The sequence below is a fragment of the Mesoplodon bidens genome (genome assembly GCF_964165515.1).
Source record: "Mesoplodon bidens genome assembly, chromosome: 12".
Lineage (NCBI taxonomy): Eukaryota > Metazoa > Chordata > Mammalia > Artiodactyla > Ziphiidae > Mesoplodon > Mesoplodon bidens.
In genome coordinates, this window is record NC_138168.1 from 40,368,773 (window position 1) to 40,383,795 (window position 15,023).

The following is a 15,023-nucleotide window of genomic DNA, read 5'->3' on the forward strand; positions in this document are numbered from 1 at the left end:
TAAAATTATAGAAGATCTAGACTATTGCATCTAGGTATTTAAAATCCCCCCCCCTTGTTTTTTCTTTCTCTGAGTTGCTTCTGGTCTCAGGTGTCTCTCCTCCCAGCTTGGACCAACTCATTTCAATAAAGCTTTTATGAGAAAACTTGTCCTCCTCATCCTTTTGTCCCTCCCCACCATCCACCTTTCCAACCCCAACTCTAGATAAATTTGGGTCTCTTCTACCTCCCATTGCCCACTATGGGGCTGGCAAATATTTCTCAGATAAAGTCATAAAATCAGGCTGAGTTGTGAGTTGTGAGTGTAGAGAGATACCAAGATCATAGACAGTTTAAATTGGGAGACAATCAAGAGAATTCAAATCTTAGCACCATCTTGCAAGTGAGATGGAGAGTTAGTTAGCAGTAGAGCTAAAAACAAGTGCTGAAGTTTCCTGACCTTTGTTTCAACGAGTTTCCATCATAGTGAATTGGGAAGTAGGAAAGTTACATAAAATATGAGAGAAGAGAAAAACCATTAAGGTGGCCTGAAGTTCTGTAAGAGAAATATTCTAAGCCCCCTCCCCACCCCAGCTTTATTGAAGTATAGTCAACAGGTAAAATTGTAAGATTTTTAAAGTGTACATTGTGATGATTTGATATACGTATACACAGCAAAAGAATTCCTCCCATCTAGTTAATTAACACGTCCATCACCTCACGTCTTTTTTTTTTTTTTTTTTTTTTTGCGGTATGTGGACTTCTCACCGTTGCGGCCTCTCCCGTTGTGGAGCACAGGCCCCAGACGCGCAGGCTCAGCAGCCATGGCTCACGGGCCCAGCCGCTCCGCGGCATGTGGGATCCTCCCGGACCGGGGCACAAACCCGTGTCCCCTGCATCAACAGGCGGACTCTCAACCACTGCGCCACCAGGGAAGCCCACCTCACATCTTTATCTTTTCTTTTGTAAGAATATTTAAGTTCTACTCTCTTGGCAAATTTCAATTATACAGTACAATATTATCATCTGTAGTCACCATGTTATACATTAGATCCTCAGACCTTATTCATCTTACAGCTTGAGAGTTTGTATACTTTTTCCAACCTCTCCCTATTTCTCCCACCCTCCAACCCCTGGCAACCACTTTTCTATTCTCTCTTTCTATGAGGTCGACTTTTTTTTTAGATTCAACATATAAGTATTTGTCTTTCAGTGTCTGACTTATTACACTCAGCATAATGCCTCTGAGGTTCACCCATGTTGTTGCAAATGGCAGGATTCCATTCTTTCTTATGGTTGAATAATATTCCATTGTATATACAAAAATGCCACATTTTCTTTATCCATTCATCCATCGATGAACACTTAGGTTGTTTCTATGTCTTGGCTATTTTAAATAATGTTACAGTGAACATGGGGGTGCAGATATCTTTTCAAGATAAGGATTTCATTTCCCTTGGGTCTATACCCAAAAGTGGAATTGCTGGATCCTATGGTAGTTCTATTTTTAATTTTTTGAAGACTCTTCGTACTGTTTTCCACTGTGGCTGCACCAATGTACATTCCCACCAGTAGTGCACGAGGGTTCTCTTTTCTTCACGTCCTCATCAATACTTGTTATCCCTTGTCTTTTCGATGACAGCCATTCTAATAGGTGTAAGGTGATATCTCATTGTGGTTTTGATTTACATTTCCCTGATGATTAGTGATTAGCACCTTTTCATGTATCTGTTGGCCATTTGTATGTCTTCTGTGGAAAAAATTAAATTTTCATACTATTTTCAGCTCCTTATCATACATAGTTGGATGTAATTCCCAGGATTATGAAAGAGCAAAGTGTTTCAAGGTATAGGAAAAATAAGATCACTGAGAAGAAACACAAAAACGTAAATTGGGTCCAATAACCCTGAGACTTAAAGTTAGTTGTGCATTTATCTGATCTCTTTTCTAGATTTTATGTGCTTAAAGAACAAGGTCATCATTATGTCATAATGATCTTTGCATCTCATGCAGTGGCTTATCTGGGATAGATTTATTGTATAAAAATTATAGGACAGTTTTCAAAAAAGGTAACATCATGACTCTTATACAGATACAAAATGAGCAAGTGTTAAAGATTTTATTTAACTCAAATGAGGGAAACAAGCAGATGTTATAACCTTTTCAAAGGAGAATCCAAAGAACAGACACATTTGTAGTTGAGGAATATTGAAATTATGCAAATGGAAGCAACACTAGCTTTTTCCACGTGGGAAAGGGAAGTAAATTGAACCTGACAGGGCAGAATTTGCTACTCCACGGGCAAGAATAACTTTGCCAGTATCGGTGATTTAAAGAGCTGTAAGATAACTCCCATACAGTCAGAATCAGATAATCCATAATTGTGAATGCTAGGTCTAGGCAATGCACAGTTTTCCAGGGAAGCACAACTTTTTCCTTACACATATGGTGTGTTCAATTAAATTATAAACATAAAACATAAAGAGAACTTCACACTCAGTGTGGATAAATAACACTTTGCCACTTGTAGGTCTCATAATTTTAAATGTTTCTTTGTTTTCTGAAATACATACATACATTTTTAGAGTTTCAAGATCAAGTATCATCCAAAGAAGCTTACCTCCTTTCACCACACCTACCAGTATATTTGTCAAGAATTTTTTTGTTAGGGAGTTCCCTGGTGGCCTAGTGGTTAGGATTCTGGGCTTTCACTGCTGTGGCCTGGGTTCAATCCCTGGCTGGGGAACTGAGAGCCTGCAAGGCTGCGCAGCACAGCCAAAAAAAAAAAAAATTTTTTTTTTTTTTTTTGTTAGAGAAACACAGAAAAATTCTTTAGTGGCTTTGTTTCTTTTGTCCCACTGAGAGAAAACCAAATTCTTCATGTAAACTTTACCAGCCAAATTTAAAGGATGACCAAAGGAGATGAAAACTCCATCGTTCAAATGCTAAAGGAATTGTATTCAAGGCAAGCCATAGTTTGGCTTATAGAATATGCATACATAAATTTGTTAATGTGTAGAATCTAGTCCTAATGGTTTGCACTTATTAAGAGTATTTGGGCATGGCTTGGCTCCGTCCAAGGACCTACCTGCTCTTCTCATACCTACCTTCAGTTTTTACCTCCATCCTTGGCTCCACAGCTGTCTCTTTTTATACTAGTGGCTGTGTGTTCACAGAGTCACAGCTTTAAAATGTTCACGTAGGGAAACAAAATTCCTTAAGGAATCAGTGATGAGAGGAAAGATCTGCAAGGATGCCTTAGCAGCTTGACCATCAATCTTTAGTCATATGAAAAGCTGGGATGATGTGGAGGGCAACTGCAACCAGTAAGGAGGGAAAAAAAGAAGTAGCCATGAGGCCAAGAATCCCTGACATGGCTTTAATTTTCAAGATGAGACCTCTACAGAGAGGAGATAATATCACAGTTTATAGAGGTTATCTGAACATAGTAGCAATTTTCCTTGTTCAGCTTTCACCTACCTACCTATGTATGTACATGGTAAACAATTTAAGAACTGCTGATTCTTGGCAAAGAGCAATATATAGCCAGTCACAGGAAGACCCATTGGGCTAGAGGGGAAAGTGAACAGAGGTCATTTACATCTCATCTGTACTTCATCATTTTCCTCAGCAGTAGCTGGTGCTGGAATGGGAGATCAAATTTATCGATTGTTCGAAGCCTTTCCTTGGTGATTTCAGCAGAATAGTTTTAACTCCTTCTGATTCCTGAATAGCTGTAGAGATAGAGATGGTTTGGCACAGTCTTCTTTTGCATCTTGCATGTGAATTAATCCTGAGGGTACGTTTTGGGTAGATCACACCAAGCAACGTGCTCTAGGACGACAGGTCCTCTATAAATATATTTTAATGCTACTCATATAAACATTGTCAAAGTGGAAAGTTTACACATAGTTCTTCTTAATTCAGGAATATAGCAACAATTCAGTGTTAATAGTAAAAATATTAATTCACTAATACAACAATAGGGTGTTGTTTTAACACTATCTTCATAGAAACTCAAATGCTACCAGCATTATTACTGGCATCAGAGGTAATTAAGCCATGGTAACGTCAAAGCTTTAAATAACCAATTTGGCTAAATAACAACAACAACAATAACTCATTTGGCTAAAACTAGGATTGTATTTTTTTTTTTTTTTTTTTTTTTTTGGCTGCACTGGGTCTTCGTTGCCGCGCACGGGCTTTCTCTAGTTGCAGCGAGTGGGGGCTTCTCTTCATTGTTGTGCGCGGGCTTCTCATTGCGGTGGCTTCTCTTGTTACAGAGCACGGGCTCTAGGAGTGTGAGCTTCAGTAGTTGTGGCACGAGGGCTCAGTAGTTGTGGCTCGCGGGCTCTAGAGCATAGGCTCAGTAGTTGTGGTGCATGGGCTTAGTTGCTCCGCGGCATGTAGGATCTTCCCGGACCAGGGCTCTAACCCATGTCCCCTGCATTGGGAGGCAGATTCTTAACCACTGCACCACCAGGGAAGCTCCAGGATTGCATCTTTTAATCCAGCCCTCTTTTTGCTTCCAGCTTGCAAATAACCAGCATAAATCTGGAACTGTTATCTAACCTTCCTCTGTGCAGTTCATCAGTCATGGCACTAAAATTGATTCTTGACCTCTATACATCATTCTTCCCTTTGAAACTTCTCATGCTGTCTCTTCCTTCTCTGCTTTAATGGAGGAGGTGTGTGTAACAAAATATGAGCGAGTCACTTTTTAATTTTGCAGTCCTCATTTGAATACCTAAGGTTTTTTAACCCTTAAGTATTTTTACTATGTGCTTAAATTTTCTCATATATTGTTTTGATGTTTACATCTACTTCTCTAGATTACAAATTACTGTTTCACCTATCAAGTAATCATAATGAAATTTGTCTTTTAAAATTTCTTGTGCCTCTGACCAAATGTTTAATAATGAAAATATTCAATGTACAATATAAAGATCACTTTAGAATGATTTGTGAAATAATGTCAACCATAAAAATAAGGCTGGTTTCCTGAGCCAGAGCCTAAAAGAAATCATGTGATGAGCAGGAAAAAACATTTATAAAAGTTGACACAAAAGCAGTAGTGGAATTGTCCTTCTTCAGGCCAAACCAGTGCTTATTTACAGCAGATGTTACACCTGTGACACTGGTGAATGTGAAACGGTGTAGTAGAAACCAAGCAGCCCTGGGGTTTTATGTTTTCAAGCAAGGCTGCTGTGACAGATAAATGAACCAACATTTCCAGATTGCTGTAATCAGATTATTATAATCTGATTCTTCCATCTAAGTAAATACCTAATTTCAACCATCTCAAGATAAGTTAAATTTTGAATGTCTTTCCTTCATATTTAATACCTGCACTAACCTTCTGAAAACACTATACCTTAAAGGTCAATGTGATCAAATATGGTAGATACAGTGACCTTGGTTCCAGCAAGAAACCAGCAGTTTGGATAGTTGTAACACTGCCATTTCAAAAATACATGTGGCTTTTGTGTGTGTGTGTGTGTGTGTGTTGTCCTGACCTGGACACTCCTCCCTAGCTGTGTTGGGATCATGCAAGCCGTGCTGGCAGAGTGCCCACTGCATGTAAGATTGGGTCCTATTTTATAACAGACTGCTTTTACTCCCAAGAAATTGGAAAGCATTAAGTTATCTGTATTTGAGTCCGTTTTTTCTCCTTGTTTTTTCAAATTTTCCATTAGCCAGAAGGGATTACCTGTGTGGGATGTCCTTTGTCACCTAAAAGAGAGATAACATTTCTATTTCAAATACAGATTTAATTTATGACCTAGAATTCATTATTATACTCTTTCTCAAGTTGTGGTGCAAAGTAGCAAATTCTCAACAAATGATTATTGTTCTGTGGAATTGCCGAATAACCTACAAGTAATTTTTTTAATGTTTTTTTATTGTGGTAAAAGTCACATAATATGAAACATATTTTTCTAACCATATTTAACTATACAGTTCAGTGGCACTAAGTACATTCACATTGTTGTGCAACTCTCACCATCATCCATCTCCCAAATGTTTCACCTTCCTAAACTGAAACTCTATCCCTTTTAAACACTAACTCCCCGTTCCCCTCCCCACCCCCGACTCCCAGGTCCCTGGCATCTCCCAATTTACTTTCTGACTCTATTTTTAAACATAATGGAATGAAATACAAAAATGCCTGATGCCTTCCGTGTGGTGGAAGGGCCCTTACATGAAAAAGGCTCCCTTTTCCCCAGTTCCTCCAGTGATTTCTCTCCCTTTCATGTCCTCTACTCTTTAAAAACTGTTATATGTTCCATCCCTGCTTCTTTTGACCCTGCACCACCATTCATCACATCTGTCCCCCACATTTTTCCATCTTATCTTCTTGTTTTTATAAGATGATGAAAGGTTTGTGAATAGAACTATTACTATATTTTAGCTGGTTGTCAAGATACTGTGGGGCATTTTTAGCTGGTGTTATGATACAGACGACAGACCGTGGCATTAATCAGAGAGAGTGTCCAAAAACTAATAAACATAAGACAATCCAAAAAGCAGTCAGGCAAAGACATCAAACAAGATTTTATATACATATATATACACATATGTATGTATATATTACCGTCCAGCCAACTATGCACATACATTTTATTAGTATCTAGTACAAAGTTGTACTCACTGTAGATATTCTTAAGTGTTTTTTTGTTTTTCATTTGAGTTTATGAAAATGATTGCATGGGTATTATAAGCAGTTGAATCCCCACTGATAGGCAAGGTATCTAGGTAATTGCACATCATAGAACCGGATGGTAAAAGAGGTTAGTAGTTGGTAAGTAAAAAATACCCTTTGAACTCAGTGCAAACCCCGTATCAGTTTAGTAAATGGTCTGAGCACTGAGGTTTGGAGGAGGCACAGAGTATTCATTTCCTCTGCCAGCAGCTTAGAGTTCTGAGTTCACATTAGTTCCATCCACACCAGACTGACCCTTGCTTACTATGACTAACACTAGGCCATAGAGAGCCATCCAAACATCTAGCAGTTGTTCACCAGAAAGAACTGAATGGCAGTTATACTGACTAAATTTTGCTTTTTAAAAATAATATTGAAAACCAATCCTTAGGGTGGTCTAACTAATAAGCAGATTTTAAACCATCCATTATGCACTTTATTTTTCTCTTAGTTTAAAAAAGAGTGGGCAGTAGTAACTTTATCAATGGTGCTGTTTTAGCTGAAATGTAGTTTAAATATTAGAGGTTTTAAAAATTCCATGGCTAACAGATTTTATAAAAAGCAGAGATCTTTTTATTATGTTTATATTCATTTGTATATAATAGCCAGAAGAATTTGGCCATTAGAAATGTTTGCAGGAGTATCTCTATAGGAAATAAGTTTATATGGTTTTGAGAATTACTGTAGATGGAGGCAACAGAAGATGGAGAATTAAAAGAGTTATTATGGGAAATCAATAAATGTTAATTGGTAATGATGGTGAAGTTTAGAGAATGGAGCAATTGATTCAAGAGCTGTAAATTATCACCCGTTTTGATGACATGGGTGCCTCCCCATTGAACCCATCCTTGATTGATGAACTAAGAACTGAGTAATAACCTCACAAACAGAGAAACTACTTGTGAAGCTAAACTCAGTAGATTTTTCCAGTGTTTTCCTTCCAAAATAAGCAGGAATCAGTGATGGTAAAAAGTTGTGGGCTTTTGTGCTTACAGCTATAAGTTTCAGGGAATCACTTTAGTTTGCAGTAAAGAAACAAGATCTATACACACCTTTTTCCTCCCTCCCTCCCTCCCTCCCTCCATTCCTCCCTTCCTTCCTTCCTTCCTTCCTTCTTCTTTCCTTCCTCCTTCCTTTCAAGGCATCGGTGAACTGTTGAAACAGTGTTTGGGGAGTATTCAGTGTTCTGTTTTGAACCACATTCCTTGTGGTTGGGATTACAGAGCGCTCTCTCTTGGTCAAGGTTGTCGGCAGTAAACTCAGGTCTGCAGACAGCTGTGGTCCTCAAGTAGCTGCTCACTATCATCTGGGAAGCTTTTTAAGAAGTACTGATACCTGGGGGTCTGCCTTCAAAGATTCTGATTTAATGGTCTGGAGTAGGGCCCAGGCATAAGTATTTTTTGAAAAGCTTCCAAGATGATTCTAGAATCGCTGATGTACAGGTTAACTGTTAGATGACTGACAATAATAATGAAGGTCAAATTATAAAATGGAAATGCAGCTTTATAATTGCTCTTTTTCCTTTTTCAATTACATAAATAATCTATAAATTTTCTGGTTATTTAAAAAAGAAACTATGCAAGAATTTATGGAGTAAAAATGAAAGTTCACCTTCACCTTTACCTGTATTCTCTCCATATGTAACCACTGTTAGTTAATGTACTGTTTATCCTTCCAGTGGCTTTCCATGCATTTAAAAATGCATATTTACTTATATAGGGTTTTTGAAACATAAATGAGATTACACCATCTTTTGTTTATTATTCTGTGGTTTGCTTTTTTCACTTAATTTGGCCTGGAGATCTTTCCATGTCAATACATATAGATCTACCTCATTTTAAAAAATATTCTTTTACTTCATTCCTTTCAATATCTGTAGAGTGTTTCTCAGTATATGTGGGCTTTGATTTCCTTTTTCATTTTCACATATTTGTAGCTCAATGGTAAAGAGCAAAAACTCTGTAGCCAGACTACCTGGTTTTGACTATAAGTATTTATTATTGTTGGTGGTATTATTACCATTTAATTTTTCTATTTTTTACCAATATGGACAATACTCTAGTTAATATTTTAGTACCCAAATCATTGTGCTTATCAATGAACATTCCTGTAGGGCACATTCCTAGCGTTAGAGTTGCTGGCTCAGAGAGTATGCATATTAATATTCTGAAATGTGCTGTCAAGTTTCCCTCCAAGAGCAATTTACATTTGCTCCAGCCAATAGCATCTCACTGCAGTATTTATTTCGAGGCCTCAATAAATTGTTCACATCACAGTGTGGCTTCATGGGCTAATAATCACAATGACTGGAATTTATTTTCTTTATTTTGGCTGGAATTTCATTGAGTCAGTTTGATAGTTTTATAGCATATCAACCTGAAGTTCCAATTTATGGTCTTAAACGTATGATTAAGGAAAATGGAAAAATTATTTACTGATTTTTTTTGTTTTTTTTTTTTAGACAAAAACTTTCAACATAGAAAGTACAAGAGGGGTAGGGGAAAAAAACTGGGCTTTGGCAGTGAAGAGTCTGACCTGGACTAGTTACAGCCTTTAGATGGAACAGCTCAAAGAGAGAAGCTCACTTCCCCACACCATAATGACAGAATAGTAACCCAAGTCTCAAGAAAAATCTACTTCAAATCTGTGTGTTTGTTGGTGTTTTAAATTCAGGACCCTTATATGTTTTTAGACTTCTACATAATAAAATTTACATCAGTATCATTGGGTATAATGTTTTTATATAATGAAAATGCAAGTGAAATTTATTACTTTCAATTCAAATTTCCTTCTCTGTATACTCTCTTGAGTCTTAATTTTCTCATCAACACAACATTGATATTTAGTACCTACTTCATAGGATTTGGGGGAGGAGTCAATTTTATATTACATATTAAAAACCTTTAGGGACTTCCCTGGTGGTCCAGTGCTAAAGAACCCTCCTTCCAATGCAGCGGACGATCCCTGGGTCAGGGAACTAAGATCCCACATGCCGTGGGGCAACTAAGCCCGCACACCACAACTACAGAGCTCGCGTGCCTCAACAAGAGAGAGAAAACCCACATACCTCAACGAAGATCCTACGTGCCACAACAAAGACCCAACGCAGCCAAAAAATAAAAATAAATAAATTAAAATAAAATTTAAAAAAAACCTTTTGCACCATGTCTGGAATATGGTAAACTCTTAATAAATTGAACCTCAGTATTATTCCTATTATTATCATTTTAATTCTGTTAACAGTGTGTTCAGCCCTGCTGTGGATAGATTATTTTATTTTTAGCATGAGTTAAGGTAATCGAGGAGGGATACTGGCTTTTGTATTTCAGAAGATACACATGAAAGATTTTCTGGTGTTAAAAAATTTTTTCTGGTGTTAAATATGTATTTGTTCCATAAGAACCCTTTTTAATAAACATAAATCACTATTAACCAATATTTTTGAAAACTCAATATTTTTTCCATTGTACTTAGGAAAAATATATAAAAGTTAACATTATTAAAATGTTTTTATTGTTTAATTGGCTTACAGTCTTAGGAATTTGGATATAAGAATAATAAAAGAAACAAATCTGCATAAAGAATAGGTTGCTTTGATAGAGGTCAGAAAATGTGTGCACTGTTAACTGTTTCTAGCTCTGTGGTTCATCAGCATTTTCCAACTCTCCTCTTGGTATTTTGGGGCAGATCCTATGGAGTGAATAAGCTATATACCCAGTTGTGAATTTAGATTGGAAGCTTTCAGAATAAAATGAGGCCTTCTGGAAGGTTGGCCTAAGAATCTGTCTCTCTTACTCTCAGGAGGTACAGGGTGGGCATATTGCTTCCGCCACTCTGGATCCTTTGCTCTCCTGCTCTCTTGGGGTCTGTGATGGCATTTCTGCCCATCCCCCTCCCTCCCACGTTCAGACTGGGATCCAGCACTCCCAGGTCTTGGGCTGAAAGACACACAGTTGAATTAGATAACAAGTGTTCAGACAGAGTAAAATCGAAAACTGTAGCCTTGATGAATGTCATTAGTATCATTTCTGGATTTTAGTTGGACTGTATCGGAGTTAACAACAATAATCTCTTCAAAGAGTTGGTTATCATTTCTCCACATTAGTTTCTGAAACCCTTTCTGATCTGTGACTTTTCTTTACCCCTCTGGCCTCCCGTTTGAAACTTTACTGATCCTTTCTCTCATCTCTCTTTTCCAGGGATTTTATTATACTCCTTTCTATATTCATCCCTCCTTCCTGCCCCATCGCTTGCACTTTTCCCACTCTGTTCTCGCTCACTGATACTGCTTTACTTAACTGTTCTTTCAGCATTCCCTTCCTCTTTAGAAGTTTATACATCACTGTATCCTTATCCTTAATGCCTCCCTCTAACCCCCCAGAATATGGATCTGAGTTTCCATATATATTCTTATTAAGTTAACACTTTAAAAGACTTAGAAGCGCCTACGTTATATTTTTTTCTGTTACACTTTTAGACAAGCAAAGCTGAATTTCTCTCTTTATGTAGTGTCACCTCTCATTTTATTTGATCACTTCTGGGACCTGTTTTAATGCTCGTGTCACAACATAAAATTCATGCAAATTAACAAAAGCAAGCTGATTTGGAGAGGTGTGGAGAGTGAACAAAGGAGTCTAGTATCGTTCAGAGCTTTGTATGGAGAATGTGGTGTGATATTATTTGTGAGCTGTTCCATTTTCCTGTCGGTCCCTTGGGAAGGAAGGAGTTTCATAATGGGGTGTGACCTGCACTTCTAGTAAGCGTGATTGGCATTGAATGTTTAAGTAGAAGAGGAGAATACATATCATTTCTCCCCTTTAAGGCAAAGCACAAATATACTGAATGCAAATCTTTTCAGTGTGGAAGGCAGTCTGGCCTAATGATAGCATGAATCTGAAAAGCTAAGGGAGTGAATTAACTATGCAGATCAAACTGCAAGGAAGCCAAAATTCTGTAGTATCCTTAAAAGTAACTTCTAGGGCCTCCCTGGTGGCGCAGTGGTTGAGAGTCCGCCTGCCGATGCAGGGGATACGGGTTCGTGCCCCAGTCTGGGAGGATCCCATATGCCGCGGAGCGGCTGGGCCCGTGAGCCATGGCCACTGGGCCTGCGCATCCGGAGCCTGTGCTCCGCAACGGGAGAGGCCACAGCAGTGAGAGGCCCGCATACCGCAAAAAGAAAAAAAAAAAAAAAAAAAAAAAAAAAGTAACTTCTAAAACCCAGATGTAATGGTAAATACACATACAGAATATGATGGAAGACCCCATTTGAAAAAATGGAATTCTGACATCAGCCCCTTGGTGAATGAGTGGGCAAATGGTTCCCTGAATTGGGTAGCAGTGCACATACCACAGTGACTGATGAAATTGATGTGTCCGTGGGAGAGCGGCTGGCTCTATTACTCAGTCCTTTAACCTATTTTCTCTCTCTTCAAAAATGAGCTCCTGAGTGGATGTTATCCTCAAGGAAGTGAATTTAATTCAAAAGAAGCTGTTTTATAGATGGGCAAATTTAGTTTAAGAATTCACTTTTCCATTATAGAACTATGTGGAAAAACATTATTATAAGTAATATGCTTATACTTCTCAAAGATGCCATTTTTGAGTGTATTTGGGGGACCTGAATTTCAAGCATTAGTAATTTTTATTCTTTAATTTTGAATTATCTCAGAACATGTGGCTAAAAAAACATTGAATCTGCATTGTAATAGTTTCATTAACTTATTAAGGTATGTAATTACACAATAAATAATTTAATCATAAAAAGTGATTTCTTAGTTTTTCCCGTTAACTTGAAAATATGATGCTTTCTTTTTTCCTGACATAAATACTTGTTAATTACTGCAAAGAATAAAGGCCCATCTTGTGAATCCATTATTCTAAAATTTGCAACTGGAGAAGCGGGCTGTTAGTTATCCTGGTTTTTGCCAAGTAAAAAAAAATTCACTCTATAACTTAGAAGATAAAATACATAACCATAAGTATCCTACATATACTTCCCAGTAGGTTAATAATAGTTTGTCTTAGAAGTATATGGTAATATGAGTTATTAAGCTTGCTAGTCTCTCACACACACACAAATCTAATTAATTATAATTAACTATTTTGTCATTATGATCTTAAGCTGATTCTCACAGTTACCACCTATTTTGCTCTCATTTTTTTAAAAACGTGACCTATTGTGTAAATTTCATAATGAGAATTATGGAGTCATAAATGTATTTGGAAAATAAATTTAAAATAGAAAGCCCATAAAACATTTCATTTGGAGACAAATCAGTAAGCAAATTTTGTACTCAACAAGTAGGTTAAAAACCTTCATAAATAGAAAATTTTATTCTCTCCAGTTGATGGTGTTTTATTGTTTTTAATATAAAATTTTAGAAGAAAGAAAATGTGACTGAAATTGAGCAATGTAGCTTCCTAATAATTTCTCAGCTTTTAGAAGCTGTCAGAATTTCAAACATATAGTACAAGCTGTGCCCCCAGTGTGCATTCAGGTATTAATTAAAGATGGATTTATATTTATTTCAATTTAGAAGAATTTACCCTGAAGGAAAACTAACTTCTTACAGAAAGAAAAGAAAGTTTTTCCCACCCCTGAACTAGCATCAACCTTTATTAATCTGATCTAGGTATCAAGAAGCTTTCTTTTACAGCATTCTTCTGATTCAGACACTTTCTATCTTGTTCTAATATTACTTGGTAATTCCCCAAATACCATTCAGAATAGATGTCTGACTTATTTATCAAATTTCACTGCACTAATTTGTGCGATGGGAAAGAATTCTTCCAGTTCAACGGGTTTCCACAGCCAAATAATTAACACCCAAAGAAATGGTAAACTCATAAAACGTAATTTGGTCTATAATTTTCCCAGTTGCTGGTTGAGTTGGAGTTGCATTTTAGTCCACAGCTGTGTTTTTTAACTGCCTTTTCCAAGCTAGCTGGTCGTTTTTTGTTGAATGTGGCTGCCCTCTAGTGGACTAAGTTTCCTTTACAATAACCTAACTGTCAAATCTAAAGCAGTCATTTACATAGGGAAGTGATTAGTCTTTCATGCTTTCGGAGTCCTGTTTTTCATTGACTTTTGTGTTTAATACAACACGTTTGTTGTTAAGAAGGCGTATTAAAATAAACTGATCTCTTTGATGGTCTGAGTATTTTAGTATATTTTCGACTTCTGACCTATTTTGTGAGACATGCTCCTCCTTAAGATCTTTTCGTTTTTCTTGTTGCAGATGCTACAACTGTGGTGGCCTTGATCATCATGCTAAGGAATGTAGTCTACCTCCTCAGCCAAAGAAGTGCCATTGCTGTCAGAGCATCACGCACATGGTGGCGAACTGCCCTCACAAAACTGTGGTGCAGCCGCCCGCCGGTTCTCAGGGAAGACAGGAAGCAGAGCCCCAGCCGTGCACCGCGTTCCCTCGAGAGGTGGGGGGTGGCCACGGCTATCCGTCGTCACCACCGTTTCCTCAGGAGGCGAGGTCCGAGGTCTCAGAGTGGCCAGGCACGTCACCTGCAGAAGCTTCCTCCACAAAGTCATCTGCAGCACCAGAAGATCAAAGCAAAAAGGGGCCTTCCGTTCAAAAACGGAAAAAGACATAACCCTTTTTCTTAACGTATCGTTTTCTCTCCCCGGTTGGGAAGTCTACCTCATGCAAGTACAGGGGAACAGTATTTCACAAACAGCAGCTGACCTGGGATTTTTAACTACTGTTGAGGAACTGTGAATTTTTTTAAACAGACAAATCACTCTAAGCAAATTACCTTTGAGCAGGGTGTCATGTGACTCAGAGGATGAGATGCTCTGTGTATCTGTATGTGCATGTGTGAGAGGGAGAGAGCCTGAGCCTGTGTGTGTGTGTAGGAGGATTTTCTATAGAACGTAGACATATATATAAAGAGGGTTTGTCTTTATATATGTGTGTATAGAGATGTAAGCACACAGCCTCCCTCGCAGAATTGGACATCCCCAAGAATTGAAAACCCAGGTAAAGCATTTTAGATGGTTTTGAAAATAACCCTTGGAGTTTTTCTTGAAATACCATTCCCTTTATATTACATTAGGAAAACAAAACAAAACATGACTGTTACCTTTTATGTGAACCAAAGGATACTTCAGATCTCAGCGCTGCCAATCCTATGGTACTAAAGGTTTTTAAGACATCAGTTCTCCCGAATTTGGGATTGCCTCTTTTTCTTGATATCTGTAGAGTGTGTCCCCCACCCCACCCCCTTTGAAGGCAGTACCTTAACTCCATATGCCTCTGACTGCCATAAGCTTTTTTGAATCTGGGATACATAACTCCAGAAAAGACAATGAATGTGTAATTTCTGTG

The 15,023-nt window shown here is 37.8% G+C and overlaps 1 protein-coding gene across 1 annotated transcript in view; it reads left to right on the forward strand.

Moving 5' to 3' along the window:
- Nucleotides 1–14,289, forward strand: part of LIN28B (lin-28 homolog B) — a gene marked incomplete at both ends in the record, with an annotated part of 122,329 nt that extends 108,040 nt beyond the window's left edge. Inside the window, one exon of the mRNA XM_081251117.1 lies at nucleotides 13,920–14,289. Coding sequence (XP_081107243.1) covers nucleotides 13,920–14,289 — 370 coding nt within the window. The remainder of the gene's footprint in view (nucleotides 1–13,919) is intronic.
- Between the last annotated feature and the right edge of the window lie 734 nt (nucleotides 14,290–15,023).